The 22,464-nt window shown below is 35.9% G+C and overlaps 1 protein-coding gene across 1 annotated transcript in view; it reads left to right on the forward strand.

The window, feature by feature from the left end:
• The first annotated feature begins 4,091 nt into the window (after window positions 1-4,091).
• The window catches only part of LOC110023097 (3-hydroxyisobutyryl-CoA hydrolase-like protein 3, mitochondrial), a 32,156-nt gene continuing 13,783 nt past the window's right edge, over window positions 4,092-22,464 (forward strand). Inside the window, exons 1-5 of the mRNA XM_020722324.1 lie at window positions 4,092-4,402; window positions 21,208-21,309; window positions 21,593-21,645; window positions 21,874-22,008; window positions 22,126-22,222. Of these exons, the coding sequence (XP_020577983.1) occupies window positions 4,162-4,402; window positions 21,208-21,309; window positions 21,593-21,645; window positions 21,874-22,008; window positions 22,126-22,222 (628 nt within the window). The 5' untranslated portion in view covers window positions 4,092-4,161. The remainder of the gene's footprint in view (window positions 4,403-21,207; window positions 21,310-21,592; window positions 21,646-21,873; window positions 22,009-22,125; window positions 22,223-22,464) is intronic.

Raw genomic sequence — 22,464 nt, forward strand, 5'->3', positions numbered from 1 at the left:
ACACAAATTATATGTATTCTCACACACACACACACACACACACACACACATATATATATATACATATTAAAAGAGGGAGAGCATCATGCCATCTAATAAACATGTCTTCAAATACAAACATTAATAAATTCAAATTTGTCATGGGTACTATTTCCTTAATAAGACTATATGATTTCTAAGGAGTAAGATGCGCACTCTGCACACATAATAAATAAAATATAGTTCCACTTCACCTTGTTCATTATGTAGACTATGCCCTATTTGGATTCCTCATTAGTTGTGCCTATATGTTAAAATTGGGTATGTGATATAAAAAAAGCTATTGATTCACAATATTAAAATTCAAGAACTTTTTAATGAGACACTCAAGACAATAAGAATGTTTTGAAAAATTACAAAGATCATATATCAAGAAAAATATATAAATAAGGCTTTACCTTTTATAATTCATTATAAATTATGGATATAAGTGAAAGAGCCCATTAGGCTTTATCACTCATTATCTATAAAATATTTACAATATCTTGAACCTTTTTTTTATAAATAATCTCCCATGAAGTCTTTCACCCTTAGGTTTTCATAGGGCTTCATGTTATGAAATTATTCTCCGCCCATAAAAAAATTAACAAATCTATCTTAATACTTAGAGGAAGCTAAAATATTTAGGAAGTTACAAAAATGAATGGAAGTCTCCCAAATAAAATATAAAATCCTTTGCAAAGTATTGTGATAAATAATATTGATAAATATCCTCTTATAAAATAGTAGTAGTAGTAGTAGTAGTAATAATAATAATAATAATAATAATAATAATAATAATAATAATAATAATAATAATAATAATAATAATAACAATAAAAATACATCTATTAAAAGATTATTGTATAGGATATCAGTATAAGATTTGTAACACAGAATACTACATAATTTCACAAGTAATAAAATCATGTGAAAGATATTATCCCATGAAGATTGGTTTCTATGTAATTCCAAAAAATAAATTAATGATATGTTCACTAGAAGAATGAAAATGATAATGAAAAGAAAAAAATTCTTATAATAAAAATTCCTAATCATAAATTTGATGTGATGTGAATATACACACACCTTCATGTAAGTGCATGTGTCGATTAGGTAGTATGAAAATTATAATATGAGTTATCAATCCCACATAGACTATTTTAATTCTTATACTAGGTTAAATACCAGTCAAACAAGCTTAAAGATTTATCTAATTATTATGCTTAATCTTCTAAATTAAAGTAAGCTGTACAATAAAATTTGAAGATTTATGTGTTTATGTTTTTAAATTTTGGACACAATATTCGTTTCAATTAGTATATCTCTTTAAACCTTAAATTATCCAAAAGTTGAACAATATTATTGACAATCATGGTAAAATACTCATTAGTCTTTTCCAAGTTAATAAGAATTATGGGAGTTTCCTATTACAGTTTTGTAAAATAAATCATGCAAAAATCCTAGGAATTCTACAACCCTCAAAAGATCGTTCTCCCTTGGTAGCAATATTTCTTTTCAACATCGAGAATGTGAATTAACCTAATCGTTAGTTAAATTTTATTTCGAAATTTCTAGGTTGCAATAAATTTTTAACAATCAAATTACCAATTCAATCGTAAAGTGAGTAAAGAAGTTTAACACATCAGTATATCTTATATACAATGCACATTGTGGGCAAGGATGTCATTTACCCCCCTTAAAACCAAGCAGCGTGTCACGTCGAACACATAAATCGATACAAAAATATAAATTTTATTTCATAAAAATAGTTACAGATACAACTCGACAACTATTATGAGAGGAAAAAACTTAATAAAATTTAGCCAAGACATATCCTCGCCAAAGCATCCTTTTATAGAATACCTCTCACCCTAATCTAAACATATCTACCCTTTCTATATTTGCATGAACCTGAAAGACGGAGGATGCCTCACTAATGACCACCTACTCCATGGGAAGTGTAGCTTTTTTTTTCTGGCAATGGGCGACCATCCCAATGTGGAGGGTATTCATCTAAGCATGGAGGACGACCAACTCTCCCTCTAATCGATCTACATTATTAACTCGTGCTAACAGACCATGCATCTCTTTGCCCTACGAAAATCTAGTCGCCCATGAAAATGAGTCTTCCACCTTGCGCAACTGCTTCCCCTGCCATCTAGTGGATATTTGACACTCGTCGGTTGCTTCCCCTAGGACGGTAGGATGCCTAGCATCTCCAGCCTCGTCTGGAAGTCAACCGTCCTCAACCTGGTTTTGATCCACAACTGACAGGTTCATGGTCTAGTCGACACCAACCTCCGTCGAGGGCGAATTAATGATTATGGTTGTAATAGTCGGATGGGCTTCACCAGAAAGTAAAATAAAAAGAAAAGTCAGAAAAGTAATAGAAATAGGCTAAGCAAGATTGAAATTCATCATACCAAGGATTTGATCCCACTCAGATGCGATAAATGATGCCTCGTCCTCACCAACCTTCACTTGTGTCACAAGCGACAACGGATTAGTGTCAGCAGTCCCCTGTGCATTGGACTGCATGAAAGCACTAATAGCTTTTGACTGATATAACCAGTAGATAAAGTTTATTTTTTGCGGGCATGGCTGATAGATCTACTGTTGGATCGTCTGATCGAACTCCTTCTTCCACCCACATCTTTTTCTCATGGGTGGTCCCGAAACTAGTCCGACAACCCTGATCCTCCAAATCAGGCCTCTTCCTCTTCCTCATCGTCAATTTCTTGCTCTTTCACCCTCTTGGAGGGATTCCCCTCTCATTTCTCTAAAGACCTCAAAGCATGCTACCTTGCTGTAAAGATTGGACTTCAAAGCAGATTTGTTCATTATGGTGACACATTGAGTTCAGAGAAGATACAAAAGCCAATCCCTCATGCCCTATTTATAGAAATTGAAGGCACAATCTAAAAAATTAAATTATTGAATCATTGAATAGCCATAAACGAAGTTTAGTATTGTGCATTAAATTCTCTTGTTATTATTACAACCCGGATTTCAAGAATAGAATTGAGGAACTAAATATGTATTAAAAAATTATGCCAACATGAATCTCGAGGAGATCCGACAGTTCAGGAGAGAAAAGGAATATGAAAGGTGGACTCATCGACAGAAGACCTGGGGGACTCTAGATACCCGACCAGATGAACCAAACTTAAAGCCAATTTTTATAAAAATTAGCATGTCACACGGGTCAGGTAGCTCACCCAATCACATGACAAATGATTTTCCAAACCTAGCACTTCAATGCAATCAAGCCCAAGGAAGTGACCAATCCTTCAGATCTTATGACTACATTAGGGACGACCTATAACTTCCCCCTAAAATCTCTTAATCTAAGGACAAACTAACTATCAGATTACGATGAATTACCCTCTGTCTGGCAACCCATGTTCGTTCTGTCAATGAGAGCTCTCCAACGAGTATCAAGGGCTGACGACCATTATGCCAACTTCACAACTAGTCAAGAAATAGCCGACTAGTTCTATCGGCTTCTAGCCAGTAGAAGACAAGCCAACCGATAGCGTCTATGAGTCTAGCATTTCCTCCGACAACATAAACCGAGTCACTTGTTCCCCAACTGTACATCCTCCAATATTTTAATAACACAGTCGATCAACAACGCCTACCAAATCTAATTGACCAGCAAAGCTCGACAAAGTCTTACCAAACCAAGCTGGCCAAGCCCGAGAGCAATAAGGCCTTCGCCTAGAAGAGTGAAATATCTATCATAACTAGCACAATCCAAAATTAAGTAGGGGCATAAACATAACTTCACCAATTTCATAAATAAAATATTATGTAATTCTCTCATTTTACTCTTCATTACTATGCACACAGACTCTCTTAGTCTGTTTTAGGCTCTATTCATTACGTGTCAAAGACAAATTAAGATTCAAGGAACTTGAACCAAGAGTAATAAAAAATTGTGCAATAGCTCAAATTAGAAGTGTGATTAGCCTAATTACATATTTGACAAATTAAGATTCAAGGGACTTGGACCAAGAGTAATAAAAAAAATTGTGCAATAGCTCAAGTTAGAAGTGTGATTAGCCTAATTACATATTTGGTTCTCTTCCAACCGCACACCATTCGCGGGAACGAAAACCAATGTCCCCGTGAGTCAACATGAAGATTGTTTCCCGGTCGCTCAAGTTATTGACGCCGCTCGCACATCTTGGATACACTCCTTGGACAATCCTTCGTCCTTTAAGCCCCTGCTCATTCACCCCAAGACGCTGCTATTCACCCCCATCTCTCTCTTTCATGGCAAACGATGCAGAAGATTTCGTCAAGGGAACTATCTTCCCCAATGGCGTCGCTGTCATCACCCTCGATCGCCCTAAAGCCCTCAATGCAATGAATTTAGGTTTCTCGGCTTCCTTCTCTTCACTATTCCTTGTTGTTTTATTCTGTTATTTGTTCATTACTCGTGTAGCAAATTGGTAAAATAAGCTATAGCATCAACGTATGTTTGTTTCGTTACGAGATCTGTGGCTGAATTGCTGACTCTGTCGTATAATGCATGCAAGCTAATTCGTGTTTGGAGCGATCCTTACATAATTCTGTGTGATGATCTGATCGCAGATGCTGTGTTCATTATTGAGATATTTTGTTGCGTTTGATTAAAGAGATATGAAGTAAAGTTGTTGTAGGTCCTGTTGGATCCAAAATTGTCAGTTGGTTATACTAGAATCTTACTAGTGCATACAATGCAAAAAGGAGGGAAATTAAGATGGGATGTAGAACCAGAAAATCTGGGATTTTATAATAACGAGTTTCAATTATAAAAAAATTTGTGAAGTTATGTGAAAATGCGTAACCCTAGGCTCAGCCACTTATTTATAGGCTTGGATTGATATATGAGTGCTAAAAGAAATTCGACATATTGAATTGCATTAATTACGAAGCACTATCATGGCTCATTTGTTATTTGCTAAAAATTTATGAGGTATGTGGCTTGATTTTATTAGAATTGAGTACTCCAACTTGCAGTTGACTTGTTGAGAAATAGTCGCACCAGTCTCCCTTGAGGAGGTCATCCGATTGACAAGTAGTTCTTGATCCTGGGTGAATATACATAATCTTGAGTGAGCAGACTTGAGTTTTGACAAAATTTACATTTTCTCAATGAGTTCTCCAATGACTTGGCAAGTTCATTGAGGGTTTTGTAAATACCAAAATTTTATGCAAAATTTTTCCTTTCCTTCTTTGCTCGCCGCCTTACCGATTTCCTTATTTGAATTTTACGAATACTTCCTTTTCTTCTTCTTGCATTCTTCTACCGACTTCCTGAATCGTTAGATCACACCGCCTATTCTGTGGGGTTGTAGTCCTCTGATCCGTAGCAGCTCCCTCTCTTGCTCTCTCTCTGTCAATCAAGCTAGGTAGGCAATCTCCTCCCCTCCTTTCTGTTCCATCCAAAACTGTCTCCTGAAACCTTTGCGGTACATTCGTGCTTGGAGCTAATGGTGAAGGCAACAACGGGTTCGCGTCATACCTTCCTTTCCCTTCCTTCAGCTCCTACTCGAAACCATCGAGGAAGGTAACCCTCGCCTTCCTCTCTCTCACGTGCATCAGCTCTCCCGAATCCCGTAATCTCGCTCAACGGGATTTTGCTAAATCCTAGAGTTATGGCAAACCAGAGGAGAAATTTGATTTAAGAGCTTGTGTGATTTGATGATATCATTTGTTCAATTTTCATTAAATCTTTAGGTGTTATATAAGTTCCTCTAAATTTTATTTAGAAAATCAGAAATTCTAATTTCCTTCTATTCTATTTTGATTATATTAGTTAAAGTTAATTATGTTCATAAATTTTCTCCTTTTAAGAATATAATGATATTGATTTATTATATTTTTGTTGACCTCATTTTTGTGAGGTCTTTCCTTCTTCCTAGAGTCTAGGATCTAGCTCTAGGAGTTCCCTATTGACTATCTTAGAAAACCAGCATTGAAACCTGTCCCCTTAAAAATTTCAAAACACTTCCTATTTTCCTGTGATGTGTTGCATTTATGGTATCAAAATCGTCTTATGGACGAGCGGTTAAGGGTCATTGTGTGGAGACTTAAGGAGAAGTTCTCAATAGGACCTCAAGCCCTAGGAAAACCTTCTCACGACTTTATCGTTACACACACACACACCAAATGCACAAAATTCATTAATTCACATGAGATAGGACTTCAATTAAGCCCAAAGGATGGGTGAAAATGCAAACTTCTCCAAACGACATCCGATGACAAATTGGACTGCGCCAACGCGTCCGAGATACCAATTTTAGTAGGAAAGGACACCTATATTGTCATATTTCCAACACGAGAAAATTTGCACGCAAATCGATGAATTCGTCAAAACGACTTCCGACGGCGTCATAACGACCTTCGACGGAGAAATAGACCGCTCCAGCGCGTCCGTAATGTCAGAATTACCCAAAAATGATATCAATTTTGTTATGTTTCAACACACGAATGAAAGACATAAATCAAATTTTATTTTTCAAAATTTTTGATATTTATATAATTTTATCATTAATTATAATCTAATTAAAACCTAAACCCTATTTAGGTTTTCACCCGCACGCTTAAACCCTCGTTCGAGCCATCTCAGGGCTCGATCCCGCGGCTCGTCTCCCTCTCGTCCGTGTGCCCTAGTTCCACGGTGGATCCACGCGGCTTTCCTTTCCCGTTCAACTTTTCGGCTCTCCAACCGCGAGGAGGTGAGCTGGCCGACGCTTCTCCTCCTCGAGGTTGTACGCTCTCCCTCTTTATTTTGTCGATTCTGTCCCTCTTGTTCTATTCGGCCATGAAGCGGTGGTTGGTGGCTGATTCTTCCCCCCTCTTCTCTGCCCATAAAAAGCTTCTTAGATTCTGTGTTGGGTTGTTGAGTTGTTGAAAACTTTTGGAGAGAAAGGAGAGGTTGTGTTTTGTTGTGGGAGGCTTTTAGGGAAGAAAACTATTCTTAAATCTTCTTTAGATCTGTTTTCTTGTGCGCTTGGAGTGTGAGGTGTTCGTTCGTGGAGTGCTGTTTTTTTGCTGAAAGTCCTCTCTAAGCTATATTTTCGGGTGATTGTGACGTGGAGCATTCGTGGTTGCCGTTTCTTGAAGTTTTTAGGGAAAATATTTCTCTTGGAGTGGTTTTCTTGGAATTATCTTTCAATTTTATTTTAAATCTGCTGAAAAGATGTATTTTTCTCATTCTCTCTATTCTATTTATCTAGGACGGCACATTGAGGCATCTCTATCCTCTTGCAAAGGTTAATGGAGGAATGACCTAGTTTATTTTGAAGTCTAGGTATTGATACAAGCTGGAATTTTTTTTATGAGTTGGAAAAGTATGTTTGGGACTCATTTCTTGCTTCTCTTGCTGCCCCTTGTTAGAATACATGCTGGAATTTTTTTTTATGAGTTGGAAGATTATGTTTGGGGCTCTTTTCTTGCTTCTCTTGCTGCCCCTTATTAGAATACATGTTGGAAATGAAATGCTGAAGTTTTTTATTATTGTTATTTTCGAATTAAGGAAGTGTTGGAATTCATTTCAATACCGAGAAATATTTGGCTTTAGGGATTCATTACACTTATCTATTTCTTGTTATCAATTCCTGCTTAAAACATATGCTGGGATGCAAGAAACTGGGGTAGTCTAAGGCTTTATGAAATCTGATTTTTATGGCTTTGTTTTGACCCATTTGACCCATTTGATGAGTTCGATCTACTTGGAATGTTTATCTGTTTTTGCTCCCTTTGGCTAGATTCGGTTTGGCCTGAAGCTAGGCTCGGTTCAGCTGAAATTATATCTGTTTTTTCCCTTATGTCCGCCACGGTTTTTGGCTCATTTGGGACTGCATATAAGTTGGAAGTTTCCTTTGCTTTAAGCCTTTATAGGCCACGTTTTTTTTTGGCTCCTTAGGAGATTGAATATGTGCTGGAAAATTTCTTTATGTTGAGCCTTTATGGATTTCGGTTTTGGCTCCTTTGAAAACTTCTTTTTATGGTAGACTTGGTCTGAATTTTACCTTTTATAAGGTTCGGTTTTTCCCCTGTGTTGGGCTCGGTTTGCCCCTTTCTTGGGCTCGGTTTGGGAATCTTTTTGGTGATTTATGTTGGCTGAAATCCCTTACTGTTTGGACCATTTCTTGGACTTGGTTTGCCCCCTGTGTTGGGCTCGGTTTGCCCCTTTCTTGGGCTGCGTTTGGGCTCCTTTTTGGTGATTTATGTTGGCTGAAATCCCTTACTGTTTGGACCATTTCTTGGATTTGATTTGCCCCCTGTGCTGGGCTCGGTTTGCCCCTTTCTTGGGCTCGGTTTGGGCTCCTTTTTGGTTATTTATGTTGGTTGAAATCCCTTACTGTTCGGACCATTTCTTGGACTCGGTTTGACCCCTGTGCTGGGCTCGGTTTGCCCTTTTCTTGGGCTCTGTTTGGGCTCCTTTTTGGTGATTTATGTTGGCTGAAATCTCTTACTGATTGGTCCATTCCTCGAGCTTGGTTTGACCCCTTTATTGGGTATGGTTTGGTTGGGGCCTCCTCTTTAATGCTCCTCCTCCTAAGATTTTTATTGGTAATCAAGTTTGTCATCCAAAAATGCATGAATTTCGATACCTATCGCATGTGAGAATGTTTAGTTTGAGCATTATTATGCCTTATGGGATGAAAATGGGTTCGATCTCAATGATGTATAATAGCTTGTCCATTCAATCTCTTATGTATGTCAAATATAATGCAATGGTAGTACTTATGTTGGTTCCTTTATGCTGCCTTTGGGACCTTCTTCTTTGCCCCTATCCATGGGTTTGTGTTGTGTTGGGTTCCTCGCTGCCATCTGTGGCCGTGAGCTTCTTATATAGGGTTTGGTTTGGCTTGTTTTGGCTCCTACCATTGAGCTAGTTGGAGCTTGGTTGTGCGTATTCTGGTCTTACCCGTGAGCCCTGTTCCCTCTCCTGGTCTAACCCGTTTGCCCCTACCCTCTTTTTTGCTTTACTCGAGAGTCTTACCTGTTGATCTCTTCGTGGAATAAGTTGGGTTGATAGCTATCCCTCTCTGTGGTCTCTGGTTATAAATATTTATGTCGTTCTATATGGATAATTTCATGTTTGTGCGAAATGAAAAGATTTTAATGAAAGTTGGATTTAAATGATTTTGATATTGGCATGATTTTCTAGAAGGCTAGAAGGTTGCCCCCTCTATTAATTAGTCTCTCTTGTCTCTCTTATTTTGTGACATAATTAGTCTCTCTTATTTTGTGACTTATAAAAGACTTTTATAGCTTTATTTCAGGATATAAATTGAATGATATAAATTGAATTCATGAAGGGAATTCTTAAAATTGTCATTGGGTTGATCCAATTATAAAATGTGAGAAAATGATATCCTTCTAGAATTGATTCAAGGATTTTGGGCCTTCTCTCTCTCATCCCTATTTTTATTCTTTTATTTTCTTGCTTCTTGGTTCGATTTTATGTGCTTATGTCCGATACATAAGTGCTCATGTATAGTCTTTTGCTATATGTGAAACCATCAAACAAGGTCGCAAGTATGTCGGTTTTGTTTTGGGGCGTAGGGTGATGATGACAAAGGCACGCCGGTGGTAGAGCAAAATGATATCTCATCCTACAACACCAGGACTCAATTCTGGGACCTGATGAACCGTAGGATGAAAGTATCATTCACCGACATAAGACTAGAGGAGGACCCGTACCTTCTTAAGTTGTTGGTAGTCCTAGGCCCGATGACGTGATCGACCTGTGGACAACTATACTTTTTCAAAATTGATAAAATAAATTGATAAGAACAGATACAATATTTATAAAAAATATTTTCACTACAAAAATTGATACCACTTCTCTTTTGTATGCTTGAAACATATGTGCATGCTAAAATTTAAATTTTTAAATTATGTTACATTCGAGTTGTCCACTTGTTGATCACCGATCCTGGGCTAAGGAGTACCCTCCTAAGTTAAATTCAGTAGGATATCCTTCTAGTGGAGTGACGGACTTTATACATCCGGGTGACCGAGTAGCCTTCGACGTCCCTCGAGTACAAATATATATATTTGAGCCTAGCCCCCGACTCGAGTGCTTGCGGTCCCCTCTTTTCGGACTTTTTCATATGTTTTTCTTGAAATTTTTGGACAAAGCACTCGTGATCTTTTCTGCGGGATTTTCCCGAGGAAAAGATAGTTTTATTTAAATTATTACTCGTCAATTTTCCTGAATCTTTCGTCGTGGATTTATTTGTCGATTTTCTCGAAGTTTCTAAGCAACGTTTCTTTTATTTATACAGTGAATAATAGCCAGCTTAAAGGAGCAGCAGACTTCCCAAATTTACAGGTGTGATTTACATTATAACATTTCATAACATGCATGTTATATTGTTTTCCTAGTCTACTATACTGTCTTCCTAGTTTGTTGTATTTTTCTCCTAACATGCTATACTGTTCTTTTTCTTTACTGTACATTCTATTGTTCGTTTCTTTTATACTTCATGCTTTGTTACTTTGATACAAACTATACCTTAGTTTAGGAAAACTTAGTGGTTATATAGGAATTAACATTAAACCCGGATGTGCTACTACGAAGAGCTTTGGAGCGAACACTGTGGGCAGCACGACGAGGAACAACTTCAAGATGGATTTGCAATATCAAAACACATTCACATTGATCACTTTCCTTAGTTTAAATAACAACCCATAGGAGTTTGAAGTGGTTTGCTTTGAGCAGCATAACCCTCACATATCACTTTTAGGCTTTTGCAAAATCCTGTTGTGCAATTATAAGTCCTAACACTTTAGGATTCCGAGGTTACCGTACGGTACGGTGTAAATCCTCCTATCTTTTTAGCTATTTGCATGACCAGATATTGTACAAATATAAGTCATAAATTCTAAATAAATTGCAGGATTAAACATTAAATAACATCATTTCAAAGACGTAAAATCGAACATTAGGATAGTTGGAAGGTCACCGGGGCTCCCCGGATCTGTGATATCCCCTACCCTTCGCTTCTTTGGATTCTGTAAAATAAATGTTCCTATTTTAAACTATTTCCATTTGATTTTCCCATGTCCAATCTTGGAAACCTAAACTTTGAAATCTGGAAAGTAAAATCACTGACTTTAATCGAGAGTTTTCTTAAGTGACCCCGGTCATTTAAGATGTAATTAACTATGGGGGCTGGGGGCTTGCTTGCCTCTATAGGGAACTTGAAACCCAGGTAAAATAAACTCTATCTAATCCTCATATTAGGTAGGAGATCTTATTTGTCTCATATAAAATATTTCGCAGATCAAACGGATGTCACAAATTCTTTAGTTTAGATGATTGAATACCTAATACAAGTGTTATGTTTATTCTTTGAAATAAGTGTATAACTTGTGGTATCGTGCTCAGTTATCTAAACTATCCAAAATGTGAGACCCGTTTGGTTTCACCTATTTTTAAATCAAAATGTCACTTTAAAAAATTATATTCATATCAAAACTATTTTCATATTTTTCCTATATTTTTCAAGATCAAAATTAATGGCCGAGATATATACGTGCATATATTAAAATATTGTAAGTCTATTAGAATACACCTAATTTAATGAAGAAATAAATAACTTAGTCATTTATATTTTACATTCTGAATAGTGTAAGATTGCTAGTTGACAAATTCGTAGGAGTATCGCATTTGCTGCCTCAAGATAAATAATTGTTGTTTATTGAATGATAAGCATACAATTCTTAGTTAGGGGCGTTAATCCTTTTTACTTATAGTAGATTCATAGTTATTCTATATGTTTGTCAGTTATGTCCTTGCTACTTTAGAGTACACATAATTTAATGAATAAATAAATAACTTAATCATTTATATTTTACTTTCTAAGTAGTTTAGGATTGCTAGTCGACAAATTCGTAGAAGTATCATATTTGCTGCCTCAAGGTAAATAACTGTTGTTTATTGAAGGATAAGCATACAATTCTTAGTTAGGGGCGTTAATCATTTTTATTTATAGTAGATTCATAGTTGTTTTATAATATTGTCAGTCATGCCCTTGCTACTTCAATTATAATTTTGCACTTGTTATAAACTTTAATTATTGCTCATGATGAAAGCTCTAGCTGTCTTAATTCATTGTTGCAAATTTTCTACATATTTGAGTAATCTTGCAATTGTAGTGTTCTCCTTTTTTTGCACTTTTATGAAATTGTATGTGGATTCACGCCATTCACAAGCTTGTATGAAATTGCATATTTCTTACATATTATATTTATGGAAAATTTGGCATGCTTGTGTGTGTGATGACATGTAGTTTGGCGAAATCCTTTTGGATTTTGGCTAGCTGGGCCTATGGGTGCATAGAGTAATGACCATACAGAAAATCGTCGGGTTTTCTTGTGTTGGCGTTGACTTTCTCATTTTTAGGGTGTTTTTTAAAACTTACTATATATATAAATATAAATGTAAATTTAATAATAAGAAACTTAATTGGAAATGATTGCATATTTTTATGCGTACTCGATGTCAAACATTCTCTTGTTGCTTACAATGTGTTATATCCATGTAGTAATCTTCCTTATTTGTTGTATATATATTGCATGTCTCATTTCTCATTTTTTTCATGCTTTCATAGATAGCTGTTATTTACTAAATTTGTTTGTCAAACTCACCTTTTGATATTTTTGCATGATAAATTCAGTTCAGCCACCAGTAAGGTCGTCTCCACTGGAGCAGCCTTTTTAGTTTTAGTTTTTCCCTTATTAGTATTTTTTTCAGTATTGTTTTAGCTATTTTATTTTTCTTTTTAGGTATGGGTAGTAATTTATTGTTATCAGTTTAGTTTGGAGTCGACTAGTTTCTGCTTTCATTTCATGTGTATCAGTGTACCATTCAATATGAATAATTTTTTTTTAATTGCATGCAAGTTTTTCTATGAGGATACAAAACATGTTCAATTCTTTTCATCATGTCTTGCGTTGCCGGGGTGTACCGCCTTTCGGACTCAGGATGTGATAGGGTAGTATCAGAGCATATGTTTGTATTTAACCTTCTTTGATTTTGCATCTTATATTCTTTGACTTCTTAGTATTAGGTAGGGGATAAGTTATCATTGTTAGTCGATTATTTAATCAATTTTCATTTTACGTATCTTTCAATTGTTTATAATGAATCTGAAAAGAAGAGTTGCTGCAATTGCTTGTGGAAGAGGAGTCCAGAGAGCTATATAAATGATGTGCCTGTTCCTAGGGGTCTTTGTTCATTTTATTAGCATCGTGCTAATCCTGTCCAAACCATCTAAACTGTTGAAACACTGAATCACAAATGACAACTCTCGTGGAAGTGGTAACACAACATGTTTCTCAAGTACGACAAGCCAGTTTTACAACTCAAATTACACAAGCAGTCCAAGCCATTCAGCAAGCAGCACAACTGACACTCACAAGCTACTCTGTTAATACCACTAGTGGCTGTCATGAAGGTGCAACCCAATCAATCAATGATGATGACTAATGTAAGTGACATGGATCGAGCGATGGATCAATTTCTAAAGACACATCCTTCTACCTTCAATTGCGCGGTGGATCCGATCGAGTCTGATACATGGCTTCACGACATTGAGAAGAAGCTTCAAGGAACAAAGTGCCTTGAGGACCATAAGATGGGTATTGCGACGTTCGAGTTGATAATTGGTGGGAAAATCATTAACGCAATACATTTGAATCATACAAGTTTCTTGAGAAGATTTCGAGAGACTGCCCCTAGAGCAATATTTTTTTATAGCGGAGTGGACCAAGCTCATGAATGACTTAAAGAAGCTTGATCAAGGAATGAAGACTGTTCGAGAGTACCACATGTAGTTTGCCAGGATTGTTAGTTGCATCCCTTCGATTAATCAATCTGAAGATCATAAGATCTATCACCTACTTGTTTGCTTAATAGAGGATATTCGGAGGTGCCTATCGGTTGTCAAGTGTATGATTTACAGAGAACTGATGGATCGAGCTATTCTTGCGGAGATGAAGATCAATGCCTGCGAGGAAAAACATGCGAGGAAGTGGAAGAATTCAAATACACAAGCTAATGAGAATTCCCAAAAGAAGCATCATCAAAATCTCCATTTGTCGAAGTTAAAAAAACTCCTCGATGTGTTCATTGCGGGAAATGACATGCTGGGACTTGTAACTTGGTAATCGGCAAATGCTATAACTGTTAAAGTACCAACCATAAAATGAAGGATTGTCCTCTCAAAATTCAAGTTTAGCGGCTAGCGACAAACACCTAGGAAAATAATTCATAGTTCCGTTACAAGAATAAGTGGCATAAGTTAAATGAAGGACAATTTTAGAAGCATCGCAGAAGGGTTAAGCGAAGAATAATTGGATTCAGCCTCATCAACAGCTATAATAAATGATAAAGTCTCAACCGTATCAGCCACATCCTCCCGCATCACAATATTATCAGTACTAGCAAGCCAAAAACTACCATTGATGTATCAACAATCCTCAATGGTGCAATACCAACCTCAACAAGCTCAAGATTCGGAGTAACCTAGATAGACAATTTCACCGCGAGCATTTGTTATGACGCGGGAAGAAGCTCGTGAAGTTCATGACGTGGTGACATATATCATTCTTATTTTAAACAAACTAACAAGGGTATTCTTTGACTCCTGGGCAACATATTCGTTCTTCTCAAACAAAATTGCATCTAGTACATTGATTTCTTCATTACAATCACATCTATCAATCATTCTGTCATCAGGCTCACCCGATCATTAGTTAGTGTGTTCATGATTGTGACATTGTCATCAATGACAGACATATGCCTGCTACTCAATATTCCCACTAGCTGAATTCGATGTAATCTTATCATGCAATTATAGATTCCGATAAGAGACCGGTGAATTTTTGTATACCTGACTTAGTTCTCTTTTGTTTCAAGGGTAGTAGAGGGGCTATTTTTTGTCTAATTTCGACAATTAATACTTATAAGTTGATCTCACATGAGTGTACTGGCCATCTAGCTCATGGGATAGATTCTAAGAAATCAAGTGTTAGCTTAGATGGTGTTTCAGTGGTTCGAGCATTTGTTGATGTATTTCCTAAAGATTTACCTGACTTACCACCGGATCGTGAGATTGAGTTCACCATAGACTTACTTTCGGGGATCACTCTAATTTCTAAAGCACCATATCAAATGACCATGGCCACGGTGGAACTCCAGGAGCTCAAGATATAGTTGCATGAATTACTTGATAACGTATTCATCCGACCTCGTGTTTCATCTTGGGAGCATTAGTTCTGCTATTGAAGAAGAAAGATGAAAGCATGCAATTGTGCACCGACTGCAGATAATTGAATAAGGTGATCGTGAAGAACAAGTATCCACTGCTTGTGTAGATGATTTGTTCGATCAACTACAAGGTTCTATGTTTTCCCAGATTGACCTCCGATCGAGCTACCGTCAGTTGAAGATAAAGAATGGAGACGTTTCAAAGACTACTTTTTGATTTCGATACGGGCTCTATGAATTTTTTGTTTTGACATTTGGTTTGACTAATGCCCTTGCTGCCTTTATGGATTTGATGAATAGAGTTTTCAAGCCTTGGATTGATTCGTTATTGTCTTAATTGATGATTTTTTGGTCTACTCCAGGAATGAAGAGGAGCATGCTCAACATCTCAGAGCAACATTAAATACTCTTCGAGAGAACAAGCATTATGCCAAATTCTCTAAGGGTCAAAACTTCATTTTGCTCGCGTTCTTAAAAAGATACAACTGAAAGCTGTGTTTTCCCACTAGACCTGGCTACCTGCGGTGACTGCTAGAATGTTGTTGTCTGAATTTTTTTTTTTGGTAGTATCCACCGTAACTTTTTGAAGAACAACTTCTTCAGCAGTTTCACATATACTTCAAACAGCTGCAGCTGCCCCAAATACACCTTAAGTGTGAATTTCGGCTTCGAGAAGTGATATTTTTGGGACACATTGTTAGTGGAGCTGGAATTTTTATGGATCCTGCAATGATTAAGGAAATAATGGATTATTCAAGGCCGAGCATTAACGTCGAGATTTGTTGTTTCCTTGGATTTGTTGGATATCATTCGTTGAAGATTTTTCCCGTATTGTTGCACTCCTTTCAAGGTTGACTCAAAAAACAATTATATTTGTATTATCTGATGCTTGTGAGCTTAGTTTTCAGAAACTCAAGAATTACCTGATAACCAACAACCCCAATTTTTACCATTCCCTCTAGCACAGATGAATTTCAAATCTATAGCAATACTTCACATTAATGACTGGGATGTGCTCTAATGCAGCATGCAAGGTGATAGCTTATGCCTTTAGACAACTCAAGGTGTATGAAAAGAATTAACCTAGCTACGACTTGGAGCTAGCTGTAGTTATTTTTGCACTAAAGATTTAGAGGCACTACCTTTATAGTGTTCGTTGTGAGGTCTTCACCGATCATAAGAGCTTGAAGCATTTTTTCACCTAGGAGTTGAACTTAAGACAGACGATGACTTAAGTTGATGAAGACTATGATTTGGAGATTCAATACCGCCCTAGTAAGGCGAACGTGGTTGCAGACGCTTTAAGTAAAAAATATTTGACATGTGTAGCTTGGATGGTCACTCAAGAGCATGAGTTAGCACAGAAGATGGAGCAAATCCAACTCGAGATAGTACTGATAAGAGCTACTGCTAACTTGTATTAATTGTCAGTTCAGCCTACACTTGTAGACCATGTTTGTGCAGCTCACATAATGGATGCAGACTTGCTACAACTTAGAGAGCAAACAAAGAATGGATCGAAGTCCAAGTTTAGTGTCGATCTAGATGACACTTTGAGATTTCAGGATCGGCTGTGTTCCAGATCAAGAAGGACTTCAACAATAAATACTCCATGAGACACATTCTACTCTATATTTTGCTCATCCACGAAGTAATTATTTTGGTGGCCGGGAATGAAAACCATTGTAGTTGAGTTCGTAACTAAGTGTTTGTCCTATCAGATGTTTAAGACCAAACATCAGAGACCTGGTGGCCTATTGCAGCCTCTTCCCAATCCAGAGTGTGGTTGGCTTGCCAAGATCGTTATTATGCTATTTGAATTGTGGTTGATAGACTAACTAAGTCAGTTCTTTTCTTATCAATAAAGCAGGTCGATTTGGTGGATAAATTAGCCAAGATCTACACAGATAACATCGTTTGACTTCATGGAATTCCAACTATCATTGTATCAGATCAAGATGGAAGATTTACTCCCAGGCTATGGAAACAAGTGCAGGAAGCTATGCACACAAGATTGAACTTCATTACTACTTTTCATCCTCAGATAAGCGACCGGTCAGAGTGCACCATTCAGACCTTAGCAGACTTGCTGAGAACTTGCATTTTGGACTTTGGAGCAGTTGGGAAGACTATATTCTATTGGTTGAGTTTGCTTATAATAATACATTCCAGGTTAGTATCGACATGACACCATATGAAGCTCCTAGTGTTGGGTTAAAGGCGGTGAAAACAAATATTTGGACCTTAACTAGTGGACTAAACTACCAAGAAGGTTTGTTAGATTCGAGATCGACTATGTGCGCTCAGGTTCGTTAGAAGAAATACTTTGACCTAAAACACCGAGAGATTGAATTAGAAGTCGGAGATCACGTTTTCTTAAGGTTTCACCTATTCGCGGAGTCACACGATTTTGCCAGACTAAAATGCTTCAGCTTCATTTCATTGGCCCTTTCAAAATGATCGAGAAAGTCGATAAAGTTTCATAATTTTTAGCTATTTCTCCAAGAATTGGAGGAGTACAAAATGTCCTTCATGTCTCTCTACTTCGACGTTACGTGCATGAAGACTCATGTTATTCGGTACGAGCCATTGGTGATTTGAGGAGGCCGGAGTTATGAAGAAGTACTAGATTGCATCTTGGAACATGACGTTTGACAGCTTCGTTGCTGATATATTCTTTTTGTCAGAGTGTTTTGGAAGAACTAGTCAGAACGGGAAGCAACATGAGAGATTGAAGAAGAAATAATTGCGAACTACCCAGAGCCATTTGAGAACTATGGTATAAATTTGGGGACCAAATTCTTGTAAAGAGGGTAGTATGTAAACACTGAAATTTTCTCCGAAAATTTTCTTTATTTGCTCACGCCTTACCCGTTTTCTAATTTTGATTTTACGAATCCTTCCTTTTCTTCTTGACACCCTCTCTTACCAACTTCCTGAATCGTATGATCGCTCTGCCTATTTAATGTGATCGTAGGCCTCCGATCCGTAGCAGCTCGCCCTCTCTCTCCCTCTCTATCGATCGAGCTAGGTAGGTGATCTTCTCCACCCCTCCTCCTGGTTCCACCCAAAACCGTCTCCCAAAACCCTTGCGATACAATCACGCTTGGAGCTAGTAGTGAAGGCAATGACAGGATTGCGGCGTACCTTCCTTTTCCTTCCGTCAGCTGCTACCCGTAACCATCGAGGATGGTATACCTTGCCTTGCTCTCACAAGCATCAGCTCTCGTGAATTCCGTAATCCATATCCCAATAGGATTTTGATAAATCCTAGAGTTAAGGCAGACAGGAGGAGAAATGGATTTGAGTGCTTGTATGATTTTTTTTAATATTTATTAAAGTTTTAGGTGTTATGTAAATTTCTCAAAATTTTATTTTGAAAATCAGAAATTTTAATTACCCTATATCATAATAAAATCAAACCAAATTGCTATTTTGATTATATTAGTTAAACTTAATTAAGTTCATAATTTTTCTCCTTTTAAGAATATAATAATTATAATTTATTATATATACGTGCATATATTAAAATTTTGTAGGTCGACTAAAATACACCTAATTTAATGTATAAATAAATTGATTAAGCATTTATATTTTACTTTATAAATGGTGTATGATTGCTAATCAAACTGTTAAATTTGTAGGAGCATCGCGTTTGCTGCATCGAGATATATAAGTGTTGCTTATTAGACGATAAACATGCTCTTCCTAATTAGATGCGTCAATCCTTATTATTTATATTAGATTCATAATTATTTCATATGATTGTTAGTCATGTCTTTGTTACTTTAATTATAATTTTACAGTTGTTATAGCCTTCATTTATTCCTCATGATGGAAACACTAATTGTTTTAATTTATTGCTTCAAATTTTCTACATATTTTAGTAAACTTGAAATTATAATGTTTTCTTTATTTGCACTTTAATTACATATGGATTCACGTCATATCACAGACTTGTGTGAAATTGCATATTCCTTACATATTATACCTGTGGCAAATTTGATATGCTTGTGTGTGTGATGACATATATGTCGGTGAAACTCTTTTGGATTTTGGCTAGTCGGGCCGACAGACTCTCAGATGATGACTCTACTGGAAATTGTCGGTTGATATTGACCTTCGTGGTTTCAAGGGGTCTCTTAAAATCGACAATATATATAAATATAAATGAAAATTTAATAGTAGAAAACTTGATTGGAAACGATTGCTTATTTTCTTATGTTATGCATATTTAATGTCTACTATTTTCTTATTGTCCTAAAATTTGATATATGCACATAATAATCTTCTTTATTTGTTGTTCACACTGCATGCCCTTTTTTTCCAAGTCGTTTATGCTTTAATAAATACTATTATTTACTATGTTATTTTGTCAAACTCACTCTTTGATATTTTTGCATATCAGGTTTTATCTATCACCAGTAGAATCGTCTTCAAAAGAACATATTTTTCAGTTTTAGTTTTTAACATCTTTGTATTTTTTTCAGTATTTGTTTAAGCTGTTGTATTTCCCCTTTTGGTTTGAGTAGTAGTTTCTTGTTGTCATTTCAGTTTGGAGTTAGCTAGTTTTTGACTCATTTCAGCTGTATCAATAGACCATTCAATATGAATAAAAATTATATTTCATTTCTTTTTTTAATTTCATGCAAGTCTTTCTTTGAGAAAACAAAATAAGTTCAGTTTCTGCTTTGTTGGGGTATATAGTCTTCCTGACCCAGGGCGTGACAGGTTTGACGGGTTTATATTGATTTCTATTGATTTAAGTGAATTCATGCTGATGTGGTTGAGTCCAAATTGTTAAACTTTCGGGATATTTGGATATATAGGGCCACTTCTTCATTTTGATGTACTCGTGCGATCATAGAGCAGCACTAGTGCATCGGATCTCATCAGAACTACGCACTTAAGTGTGCTTGGGTGAGAATAGTACTAGGATGGGTGATCTTCTGTGAAGTTCTCGTGTTTCACCCCTTCTAACACTGCTATTGCCGGGTCTCAAGTACTGGATACGAAGAGTGGGGGGTTGTGTTAGGTACTCAACAACCAGATTATAATTTATCGAAAAATTTTGACATGAATCATGACATGAAAATGCTAGACTTTCCATATAAATGAAAAAAAATTGTGTTAAGAGCCCCAAAATGATATTTGATAGATAAAATGTAATACAATGCAATTTTTTGTTTTATCACAAAAAATGAGTTTGACTTTTTCAATACAAAGCAATTGTATTATCATTATCTTACAAATATTTTATATTTTTTATTAAGTGGTACACTCTTTTGATTGTTTTTCTTTTACTTTTTGGGCAAATTTAGCAGAGATGCTGACAAAATTTTTTCCTTAAATCTATAGAGGCCAGGCCACGTTAGCTGCCACAAGTGTCGTCTTATTCAAATTTCAAATTAATGTTATAAAAAATTATTTTGAGTTAAAGATCAAACTTCCCAAATATAGCTGAAACATCTTATATCCAATTAAAGCATCTTATATGTAAGTAATTTTTTTTTCTGTTTTTGTCTAAAACATTGTCTTTGTTAATGAACTTTTATTTGGGTGAAGTACTTTATATTTATACAAAAAATCTTACATCGTATAAAATTTAAAAAAATTATACCAATAAAACTAATACATCTTAAAAACTTTTATTTCTAAGTAAAATATGTTAATTTGAATAAAACACCTTATATTGCAATAAAATCTTATATATATTAAAAAAGTGCAAGGGAAATTATCTCAATCTTTTTATAGTTTTAATATTGATTAATAAAAGTTAATGCAGCCTTATTTATATTATGGATAAATTTGGGGGAGGTGGCATTAATTTTTTTGTTTAATTGTAGATAGGTGCTTACCAAAATTGTAAATAAGCTAGTTTTTATGGATTCTTTAAATTGCAGGAATGGACCGTAAATACAAAGATTTTCTTGATCAGTGGGAAACTAATCAAGATGTTAAATGCATTCTGGTAGAAAGCAGCTCACCACGTGCTTTTTCAGCCGGTAATCATTGATAATTTATTTCCACATTCCATTGTTTTGACTATTTTGTTTTCATGTAAAATTTAGAAGCATAGAGTTTAGGAGTAGCAGGAGATGATTTATTTGGTTATTCATAGAATGTGAAGTGTAATACCTATTGAACACAGTTCATTTTATTAAGCATCAACCAGTTTGTTTTCTTGGTAGCTTCAAGTGATTGCTCCAAAATTTGATTAATTTTCAGTTTTGCACTTTATTATATTTTTTTTTCAATGAGACAACAAGAAAAGCTATGTAAATGCAGGTGGTGATGTGAAGCGGATTGTAGTGAAATGCGATGAGTCAGAAATAGTTAAGGTCCAATTTCTGCAAGCTGAATTTAAATAAAAAATTGTCCTATTGCTGCCTTAATTTGGAAAAGAGGAATGCAAATTACCTTTTGTTAATGTAGTCACAAAATTTTGTCATGGCATTTTGCATTTTCACTTACATTTGTGATTTTTTCTTTATGTTAATGGAAATATATTTTACCAAAAACTTCTCTCTCTATGTGGTTTCAATTACATTGTGTTTAATCCCTTGCAGGTTTTCACTGCAGAATATTCATTGATTTGTAAGATTCACGAATATGGAAAGCCATATATTTGCTTGATGGATGGCATGACTATGGGGTTTGGAATTGGCCTCTCGTGTCATGGCCGCTATCAAATTGTTACTGAGGCATGATTCTAGTCATGCTTTCTGCATTTTTTTTAGATGTACATACCTTAGTACATTTGAATTTTAATTTTCTTATGTTTGAATACACACGTTCTCTGATACATATATTTTCAATAGAGGACAGTTTTGGCCATGCCAGAAAATGGAATTGGCTTGTTCCCTGATGTTGGCTTTTCCTACATAGCTGCTAAGAGCCCAGGACGTGGTGCCGTTGGTATGACCTTCAGATACTAAAGATTTCTTTCCTGATTGATATACCTGAAAGTTTACTTTTTTCATATTATGAAGTGCTGATGTGCGCTAGCATCAATCAGACTCGTTATTTCACTGGTGTTTTTGAAAATTGTTCTTTAATTGATATACCTGAAAGTTTACTTTTTTCATACTATGAAGTGCTGATGTGCGCTAGCATCAATCAGAGTCGTTATTTCACTGGTGTTTTTGAAAATTGTTCTT

This window comes from Phalaenopsis equestris, unplaced genomic scaffold (genome assembly GCF_001263595.1).
Source record: "Phalaenopsis equestris unplaced genomic scaffold, ASM126359v1 Scaffold000210, whole genome shotgun sequence".
NCBI classification, from domain to species: domain Eukaryota; kingdom Viridiplantae; phylum Streptophyta; class Magnoliopsida; order Asparagales; family Orchidaceae; genus Phalaenopsis; species Phalaenopsis equestris.